The sequence below is a fragment of the Cyprinodon variegatus genome, unplaced genomic scaffold (assembly GCF_000732505.1).
Source record: "Cyprinodon variegatus isolate N-32 unplaced genomic scaffold, C_variegatus-1.0 Scaffold6, whole genome shotgun sequence".
NCBI classification, from domain to species: domain Eukaryota; kingdom Metazoa; phylum Chordata; class Actinopteri; order Cyprinodontiformes; family Cyprinodontidae; genus Cyprinodon; species Cyprinodon variegatus.
The window spans coordinates 2830546-2840958 of record NW_015150459.1 but is presented as its reverse complement, the minus strand read 5'-3'; the positions used below and the strand labels follow the sequence as shown (position 1 = coordinate 2840958).

The 10413-nt window shown below is 36.6% G+C and overlaps 1 protein-coding gene across 6 annotated transcripts in view; it reads right to left on the bottom strand.

Moving 5' to 3' along the window:
- Positions 1–10413, bottom strand: part of LOC107084913 (basal cell adhesion molecule-like) — a 70726-nt gene that overhangs the window by 13237 nt on the left and 47076 nt on the right. For all 6 annotated transcript variants that reach the window (XM_015374979.1, XM_015374988.1, XM_015374998.1 and 3 more), the window contains exons 2-10: positions 8463–8587; positions 8153–8366; positions 5524–5597; positions 4004–4100; positions 3727–3915; positions 3367–3488; positions 3139–3277; positions 1001–1116; positions 98–239 (exon numbers count right to left, since the gene is read on the bottom strand). In XM_015374979.1, the coding sequence (XP_015230465.1) occupies positions 98–239; positions 1001–1116; positions 3139–3277; positions 3367–3488; positions 3727–3915; positions 4004–4100; positions 5524–5597; positions 8153–8366; positions 8463–8587 (1218 nt within the window). The remainder of the gene's footprint in view (positions 1–97; positions 240–1000; positions 1117–3138; positions 3278–3366; positions 3489–3726; positions 3916–4003; positions 4101–5523; positions 5598–8152; positions 8367–8462; positions 8588–10413) is intronic.

Genomic DNA, 10413 nt, shown 5'->3' with positions numbered 1-10413 from the left:
TTTAAGCCTGCTGATTCAACAAGACACTTTTCTACTTTATCTCAGACTGAATGGGCAAAGTTTGGATGAATATTTACAGATCCTTTGGTAACATTACCTTTCACAGTCAGGTTTACACTGGCCTCGGCTGTCAGTCCCGGGACGTCTGGAACGGCTCCAATACACACGTACTCTCCAGCTTTATCATATGTAGCACTTTCAATGGATAGGATGCCATCTTGAGAGAGCACAGTGGATCCCTGAGGAACAGAGAAACGCTGTAATTAAACTAGCTGGCCTGCAACTATGATCCTTTTCATTTTTCTATTCTGCTTTCTCTGTTAAAATCTAGATCAGAGCAGCACACAAAACATTGAGTTGGAAGGCTTGGTGGTGTGCTGGGAAAGCAGGGGAGGAATCTTCACACACTCTTTGACAGTGTAGTGATAACGGATCATCCTCAGTGATAAACCTTTCATTTGAAATTCTTCTCCTCTTCTTCTCATAGGAAACCTTCTAATTTAGAACAATGTATTCCCAACACAGGTTCTATGACACTTCAGAAGACAAAACAAGAGATAACACAACTGAAACAACAGACATACTTCTGCAGGAGCATTTCACACAACAACAAGGAACATTCCAGGGGCAAAAAGAATGTAGTATTTTGGCACAGCAAATAAAATTAATTGTTGGTATTTAAAACTGAATATAAAAAAAAACAAAATGTTAGAAAGAAGTAATATTTTGAACGCAATGTGTTTCTATTGTTTTCTGGATAAAAATATATAACATATGAAAACAGTAAACTGAGATCTTAGGATGATTTATCCAATGTATATATATTCAGGTATTCAATATGCAACAGCTACTGTAAAAATAAAAAAAAATAAAATAGATTTTTATAATTTTTCAGTCTTCTGAAAAACATCTGACTCTTTGACTATTCAAGTTCTAAAAACAGTGACATAAAAAATATTTTGTACTTCCTTCATCAAAAAATAAAAGTCATTCAATTTACCTTTTTCCATTGAACAGTGTGAGCTTCAGATGCCTTGGTCTTACACTGCCACTCCTTCTTCTCTCCCAACATGACGACTTGATTCCCAGCGGGAGTCACACTTATCGGCTCAAGGTCTGAAGAAAAGAAAACAGACAGTCCCTGAGCAACATGGATGGAGACACATGGAAGCCTCAGACTTACTATAGAAGAGGTAAGGAGAAATCTGAAAATCAAACAGCCACTCATCCATTTAACAGCCATGTAATAAGACTTCAGGAATCCCAGTACATAACTGAATATTGAATCTTACGCTCACTCTGAATTCAAATCTAAAACCTAAGTTTAGACTTTGTCAAGGTTATCAATGCTTAATGGGTTTGATAAGATCAAATTAGACACTATGGTCTGGACAGCATTAAAGAAGCAGATGAACTGTGAAAAAGTGGAGCAGTTATTTGCCCCCTGAATGGATTCCATTAGAATTAATTTCATGCTAACCTTTTTATTTCAGAATTTAAGACTTAGATAAAAAAATAATAATAATAATAATAAAACAAAGGATTTATTGTGAACGTGAAATTCCATAAACAGTCAGTTATTCATACTGCATTTTATGGGTGTCTGTGTGCATGTTTGTAGCCATGTTTATGTTACCCTGTGGGGACAATTTTTCAGAAATATGCTACATATTTAGGGCTTAAAGGTACTTGTACCAGCAACTGGTCCCCATGAGGAAAAGTTCTCTCCTTGGGGTGGGGGTCCGGTTGAGGATTAATGTGAGCAATTAGTTTAGGTTAGATTTAAGCCCGGGTGACACTGGTTGCATGCAACTTTTAATCTTCGATATGATAGGGTATCAGATCCTGATCTAAGCTCATTCCTCCCTCCCACCCCCCTTTTGAATCCGTACCCCTCAGATTGAAACAATGTCCGACATTTGACTGGATGAGATAATTTACAAAAAAAAAGGAAGACTAGCCAGTGCAACTACAAATCAAAGCCGCAATTCATCACCAGCCTGCCCAGCATTCTCTTAAACAAGAACAGGAGGACTTTGATACATACAAACTATAATGGGAATTAGGTTTAAAGAAAAAGCACACAAAAAAAATAACTGTGGCATGGTTCAGGTCCAGGGTGAGGGAGTGAAAGTTCACAGAGCAACATGTAGAGTTTGTTGAAGTCTTTTTATTTTGCTCCTATTATGGTTAAAGTACTCTGTTTTTTTGTTTTGTTTATTTTTTTCATGTTTTATTGATAGTTTAAGCCCAAGCCTGCCTCGCGTGCTGTACACCCTGACTGCTATCCTTCGCAATCGAAAGATCTTATTTTTTAATTTTCCATCAAAGCGGATGTGTTTTACTTTGTAATGTTCCATTCTATGCTATGCAAGACCCTTGCAAAAAATTGTGTCATGTGTGATCAGTCTCCATGAGCGCTAATTGCCATGACCTCGGTAATCGAAGGCAAAATCATGTTTGGTGTGTTCAGAGCTTAAGGGTTAGGTATGTGTTGGTAATGGTTAGTAATAAATGCAATATTGGGGGAGTGCTGGCTTAGTGGTTAGAGCAGAGCTCTCTGAGAAGGTTTGCAAGTACCTGGTTCAATAACCACAGCCAGCACTCTGGTTTGCTGAGCAAAACTCTTAACCCCCGATTGCTCCCCGGGTGTCACACAATGGTAGCCTACTGCTCCCCAAGAGAATGGGTTAAAATGCAGAGAGTAGATTTCTCCATTGTGGCACATATAAGGATTTACATTTCATTTACATTTACAATATGAACAGAAGTGAATGGAAAGTCACAATAATGATAGTGTGACACAACATGTGTGGGTTCTTGTATCTGATAAATTTTGGGGCCCATTTTTTGGAATAAGCGCATCTGTGGGACCTGATGCCTGGACCCCACAAAACAAATTGTTCTTTTAGGGTCAGGGAACACTTTTAGGACTAAGGTGTGAATTGAGTTTAGGTTGTGGTGATGAACCCATGCTGGTTAGGTTAGGGTAAGGGTAGGCTGTAGAAATATGTTAGAAATGAAGGGAACTCAATAAAAAGGCCCTGCAAGAGATAGAGAGGTATTGGGTGTTTGACCTACAACTGAGGGCAGGTTAGGTATTGTTAGGGAATGGGTGTGTGCCTGTTTCTTACTTACAGTTGACAACGAGGTCCATTTCAGCTTCTAGGTCTAAGTCCAACTGATCAAAGTCTGTAGCTTTGCACATGTATTTACCAGAATCAGTACGTTTGACAGATTTCAGTGTCAGAAGACCATTGTTACCGATGATTTTTCCCTGTAAATGGAATAAGACATGTGAATGCTTGCTGATAAAAAATGCCAAACATCACATTAGGTTTGTAGGTAAAACATTATGTCACTTACATCTTTAGAAATCTCTATTAACGGCTGTGGGTTTCCATCGGTCTCGCATTTTATAGTGACATCATCCCCCTCTTTCACCTTTGTAGCATTTAAAAGACCAATCATTGTTTTTTCAGAAGGATCTAGAAGAGGAGGAGCAAATGTGGAAGAGGTAAAAAATTATGCTGTAGTAGTTAAATCTGCACTGTTATGCTATACCTAACAGGAGGAATGCATTCAAGATTTCATATTTGTTCAGTTTTTTCTGTGTCTTTAGGTTCTGATTCATGTGCAATATTTTAGGTAAACCTGTAAAGCTACATTTCGAAAAAAACACACATTAATATTCTGTAATCACCCAACCGTTTTGATCTCACTCACAGTGAAGTTCAATTTTCATGGGGTCGGAGGTCATCTGGAGGTTCTTGTTCTGTGATCCAGCCAAGCTGTATTCCACAGTACAATGAAACTTAGAGTCCTTGTCAGCCTTTGTGGGCTTCATATACAGGATGCTCTTTATGGTGTACAGACCCGAAGCCTCTTTCACCGTAGAGGGAACCATGTAGGTGTCTATCAGAGGACACAACAACATATTATTAAATGAATAGAAAACTGTTTAAAAAGCAGTAACAAGCCCTATTATAACTAGGAAACATACTCTCGGATGAATTCTTGACCTCGGGGAGAGGCTTATCGTCTTTGAACCAGATGATCCTTGGAGCAGGGAATCCATTCATTGTGTTGCAGGTGCCGATCTGGTTCAAGTGGAAAAAACAGAAAGCACAAATAATTTATGATAAAACTAAAATAGGAATGCACTAGAACTGACCTAAAACATTAACTACTGATTAGATTTTGTAGTTTTTTAGCTTGTCCAACTATGACTGATGAGAGACTGTTTGAAATGTGAAAATCTGATCTTTTTCCAATAAGAAAGGGCCCCACGCTCAAGGGATGGTATTTAAACAGATCGAAAGCATAGCTTGAGGATGCACAGAAGCTGTAAAAGGCCATTCAAACATACTGAGTTTTGTCTGATCTTTATTCTAAAACCTATTACAAAGAGCTAGACTTTGAAGCTTTACTACATATTTATCACCACAAGCCTTTTCCTACACTTATAAATCTATTTTGTGCTGCAATTTTAAAACTCTTTCAGATAACCTTAAAATTGTTTGATAACATAGCCTACAGGTCTGTTAGTTCCACAATTCATAAAGAAAAGCTCACTTAGACTCTTTAGTAATGTATAAGTCATTAAGTCTAATTTAAATGTTGTTTGACTGATTTTGAGGCATCTGGACTCACATAGATAATACTAATTTTTACATTTACGCCACTCTGTGATTTGTCATAAATGTTCAGTGACCTATACTGAACAATTCCTAACTTCTTTTAAATTAATTTGCATTCAATGGATTTGATTTTAGTATATGCACAAGATGTGGCAAACACAACAAAAATAATGTTAAATAAGGAAGAGCAACCATTGTCCAGACTCAGCTTTATTTTTACTCATACCTTCCCAGACTTTTTAGAAGACTAAGGAAGCCTATCTAACAGGCTATCCTTTTCTATCCTTTTTTTCTTCAAGACTGCTATGAAATTAACCATAAAAGCTCATTAACAGTATCACTTGGAAAACTAGCCCTTTGTCTTCTTCTTGATGAATTCTCTGTCTATGGGTGTGTGTGTGTGTCAGTGACCTAAGCCCAAGCATAATCTAGTGGAGCCTTCTTTGCCCTCAATTAAAAGCTGCCATAAGGCAACTAAAGCCATAAAATCTGGGCAGTGTGGAAATGCCTAAAGTAAAATGTTAAAAATAGTCTGAAAGATAAAACACAGTTTTCTATTAGTATCTGTTAGCTCGCCAAGTCTAGATAAAATTACATTTGGGTCCAAAACCAGACTGATCTGTCAGTGGAAAAAGCTCCTGTGGTTAAGGAAAACTAGTCATATTTATTCACCTCATTGATAATGAGGTCAAGACTCTTCAAAATGTGCTCTCGTGTGTCTTTTTTTGTCTATGGAATTAGTAAAAAACTGTTTACATCCTGACATCACTCAGGTCAACGATATAAATGTTCAACAGGTCAAAGTTTTATTAAATAAAAAAACAGGATAACATAAAAGGTGCATCTCCAAATCAAACAAGCAACACATTAAAGAAATACAAACCTCTGAGCTACTGCCTTGATTCACTGAGATGGCCTGAGAAGAGGGTTTTTTGATTTCTGGCTTCTGGGGAGTAACTGCTCAGGGGGAAAAAATATTAAGCATTAAGCAATGCGACTGTAAGCAAATACACTCACTGACTTTTCACATTTTGCAATTCAAGACAATGCCCTAATCACATCTTGTAGTAAATAACTTCCTTAGTGACCTGCTTCATATGACAGACAACGGTTAAAGTTTTAAAGAGTCACATTTTCTACTCCATGTTTCATATAAACATTCACATTTAGCCACAGGTGTGTTCCCTTTTGTTTCTCTGCCTTATTCCCAAGCTCAGTTGTTCAAAATCATCTTATCTTCTCCTGCAGCTGCCAACTGGGCATGAAAATAAACAGTAAATGGGTGTTTCTTCCCTTTTTTCAATGTTTCACTGAGAGCTACGATTCCAATCGGTTCTTTGTCCTTCGCACCTTAACCTAACCCAGTGTTTTGTTGTGGTGTTTTAGAGACTAAGACCTCCAGAGGGAGCTTGTCTTCTTTAGCTCCATGGTGAAGGGCCTCTATTCTCTTAAGTGTTCTCCAAACAAAGTGGCAGTCCAAATGAAAGGAAAACTGGGAGTTGTTTTTCTGTTGTATGCAGTTTCAGATTTCCTCTAGAACTGTTTATAAGCTGGACAATAAGAGTGGGACTTGTCTCATCATCTTTGCCCTGCTACATATAAACTAACAGTTCTAGAAATATTGAGGGGCTTCAATTCTGTTTCATGGTTGTTATGATATCTTGTAAATTAACACCATTTAGTAAGAGAAGGAAAAAAAATATATTTAATCTGCAGAGAGGAACAGTGAAATACATTAAAGTTTAAAACTACCAACTTAAAATATGTTTTTTTTTTTTAAATGATCAACCTCTACTCAAAAGCTTACTTCAAGCTGAACCAATTTTCTATTTATCTAATTGTATTAACTTGTTGTTGAAGCAGCATTTGCATAACATTTTCTTTATTTTAGCTAAATTAAAACTTTGCAAAAGTATCAGAATGTTTACCAGTAAAAAACCCTGAAACTGAAGGCAGAAAAAAAATCGAAGCAGATTGAACATATCCGACATATTTGGATCATTACCAAATTTGGCATGAGTGACACCTCTGCTGAAAAGTAAGTTTTCTATTCAACCTGCTACAAACCAACAATATTCCATTGTCTTGCATTTTTTTTATTTTATTCAATAGAATACCTCCTGAACTTTTGAGTCTGATGTTGAGGCTGTCAATAGTCACTGCTGCCACCCTCTGTTTTAGTGAGGAACTTAAAAAAAACATTGTTGGCATGTCATTGCACAGACCCAATGTTTGTTACGAGAGGGACGTATTAGCGAGAGTCTTTTAAGATGGATTTGTTGTGAGAGTGAAAACTCAGATCTTGGGACAATAGAGCTTGCAGCACAAGGTTCATGACACCTACCTTAATCTAATTTCTTGCAGGGATAAATATAACTAACTAGGACAGGTCTGCATTCAAGTTTTACTGCTAACTTCAGCCTGGGTTTTGCTACATACAAAGTTCATATTACTACACTTGCCTTTCGCTGGTTGATAGTGCTTCTTCAGCAGCCCGAGTAAAGAGTTTTCAATTTGAGTGATCAAATTTGACATGAAGGGTCTGCGGTTTCATGGGCTTCCGTTTTTCAACAGAATGCATGGAATAGATCTAGAGCCAGTTTGACTGACATGAGAGTGCACAGAGCAGGCACTAGTGTCGAGATTTGATCTGACTTTGGATCAGATCAAACAAAGCACGGCAAAATATGAATAAATAAACATCAACTCCGCATTTAGATTTAAATTAAAAAATCCTGGGTTGGAGCAATATTACACTCCCATGATCTCATATCCAATGCCAAACTGAAAAACTGTGGTTGAAAATGACATAACTACTTATTCTGATAGTATGCATAGAGAGAATTCATTACAATTTCCCTTTATTAAAAAGCTGCATGACAGCATGCTTTTTTTGTTAGTAGAATGAAAATCTCTCCTGCAAGTAAAAACTGAGAGTCTGATACAAGATGCAAGTATCATGAGAAGTGAAAGAAAACACCAGCGTGGACCAGGGTCAGCCATCTGGATGATGGTGATGCGTTTTGACTTGTATTAGGAAGCGATATATGAGACCTGACAAGTATGATTGAACTATTTATCAATTATGCCTGCAGTCACAAATTGTGGTTAATTGACCTCTGAGGAACATGTCAAAGGATTCTGGTAGCCTTAGGGATCAGAGAAACCTAAAGACTCTTTAATACATAAAAAAAAAAAAATGTGTTTATATTTTTGTTCTTGAAAGCTGCAGACTATTGCAACAAATATCATTCTATTGCATTTAAGAGAATTAAGTGTTTTGTTAATGCATACATTTGTGATATCAACTCAACAAGCATTCAATGTGACTGAGCTTATTTATACAGAAAAATATTCAAAAATATTCAATGAGATGACAGATAACATTCTTGAAGCCTTTTTGAAAGTGACACAAACATCTCAAGGGATAAATTCATTTTGACATGAAAGACAAATTGTGTGTGTTTCTGATGTGCAAAATATAGGAGATCAAAGAGCAATGGTCTACGTACCAAACACTTCAAGCCTAGTGGCATTTTCATTAGCTTCCTTTCCAGCATTGACTTCGCAGTAGTAGGTAAGCTGGTCAGAGATTTTTACAGACTTGATGGTCAAGGTAAGGTCCCCAGAAAAACTGGCTCGTTTCGAAATGGGAGTATCAGGATCAATCGATTCCGCTCCAAGCTTTGTACGATAAGCCACTCGTGTTCTTTGTCCATCTTTCTCCTAAATTAAAAATTTGGAGAATTTTTGATAATGTGTTTTTCTCTTTAGAATCCTCAACTGAAGATCATTATATGATTTAATGGAAAATCTACTTACCATGAACCACTGAACAATAACATCGTTTAAGTTTGTACCAGAAAAGCGACAGGGCAGTTTGGCTGTTTCCCCTCCATTCACCTCCACCTTGGGGTTTACTTCAACATTTATAACTCCACTGCAAACTGGAAAAAAACAAACAAAAAAAGATTTAAAAACTGCCCCCACATACATAAAGATATAAAGCTCAAAATAACACATGTAATAACTCAATACACTCAGTAAAATACATCATACAGATCAGTTTCACACAATTTGATACTCTTTTTTTGTGTTTAAGATAAGGGTTTTCCACTAAGCCCATGAAAACAACACATTCATGAATACAATATTGTATCAGACTAATAGTGAAATAAATAGTCATTGTCAGAGCATCATTCAGTTTTATCAAAATCATACTATTTGGAAAGTTGAGTTAAATTTCACTAACCACTGACAGAACACCTAGCTTTTTATTGCTTGTACATCATATTCAAAGATTTATTTAAAACAGAACCCGTTTGACAACATAAAGTAAAGATAGATTCTCAAATAGCAACCAATCATACCGTGATTTAATGATCTTCAAAAAAAACAAAAAAAACAAAAAAGGCATGGACATCTATCAGTTAGGATACAGTCACAATGCCATTCCTAAGCCTTTAGGAAATGAAAAACACTGAGAGCTATTATCTACAGAGGACCACGAGAGCTATTATCTACAAATAGAGAAAACATGGAAAAGAACATTCACACTGTTAAGGTACCCCGGGAGAAGAGATGTAACCCTTGGGAGTAGTGTGTTCCCATTTCAACTGACATTAGGATGCACGCAGTGTCCTAGATTTCTATGCAAGACTCTGCAGCTGACGAACAGAATGGGCCTTAGCAAGTTTCTCCAGGGAAAGAAAACACTATAGCTTTCTAAACTTCTGGTATATACACCTATAGAACTAACCTATTCTCCAAACAGACAAATGAGAAACAGGTTAACATGTTATTATGGAGATCTGCAGGAAGAAATTAGGATATATTCCCGCAAACACAATTCATGAGTTTGCAAGTATTTTGAAAGGCTGGCTTAAAGCTGAAGGAAACTGATAGCATTTTTAAAGTTTGATGTTAAATCAAGCTATATTTCAGTAGTTTTTCGGAAGTAAATCCTGTTTAATTAATTCCAGCCAAATAGCTTATCTGAAATACTGCAAAAACACCCATATAAAAAAAAACAAGAAAATATCAGTTAATGTTTAAACTGCAGGCACAGCTAATAAAATAGATAGACCATATATTCTGTATGATCACATAAATTAATCATGGCATCAATTTCTAGACTACAAAATCCACTTCTGAATAATTTATTGGTTGTGAAAATCTGCCAAGAGTGGAGAGAATATAGACTTTTGGGAACCGTAGCTGTTTGACAGGGTAGTTTTATTAAGAAGGGAGAGAAATGGAGATGAGGAAGATGAAAGAGAGTTTTCAGAAAATGACAACAGAGAGATGATAGGAGCTGAGTGGTGGATGTCTTGTTATCAGTCTGAGAGAATGGGATGGAAGACTCAGGGTGTAAAAACAAATGGGAGGAGATAATAGGGTGTGGTGTCCATAGTCAACTCTATTTTAACTGAGCTTATTACAAAGACACATCCCAGTTTAGTTAAAGGCTGCAATTCACAAACAACAAAGCTGGTCAGATCAGTGATATGTTGACATTTGAAGAAATGATCCCATGTCTTACTGCAACATTTCAATCTCTAACTAACTTAGCTTGATTATTTTAATTACTTCCCTAGTCTATACTTTTAATCCAGATTCCCTATTTTTTCACTCTTAAAAAATTATTCCTTCTAAAGTCTTCTGTGATACTAATGGACTATGTTTGGGAAGGGGAAAAGATGCTAAAAATATTCTTTCTTTTTACGCCAAAACAAACAGCTGGCCATCCAACTAAACGAACAGGAATGTTTGA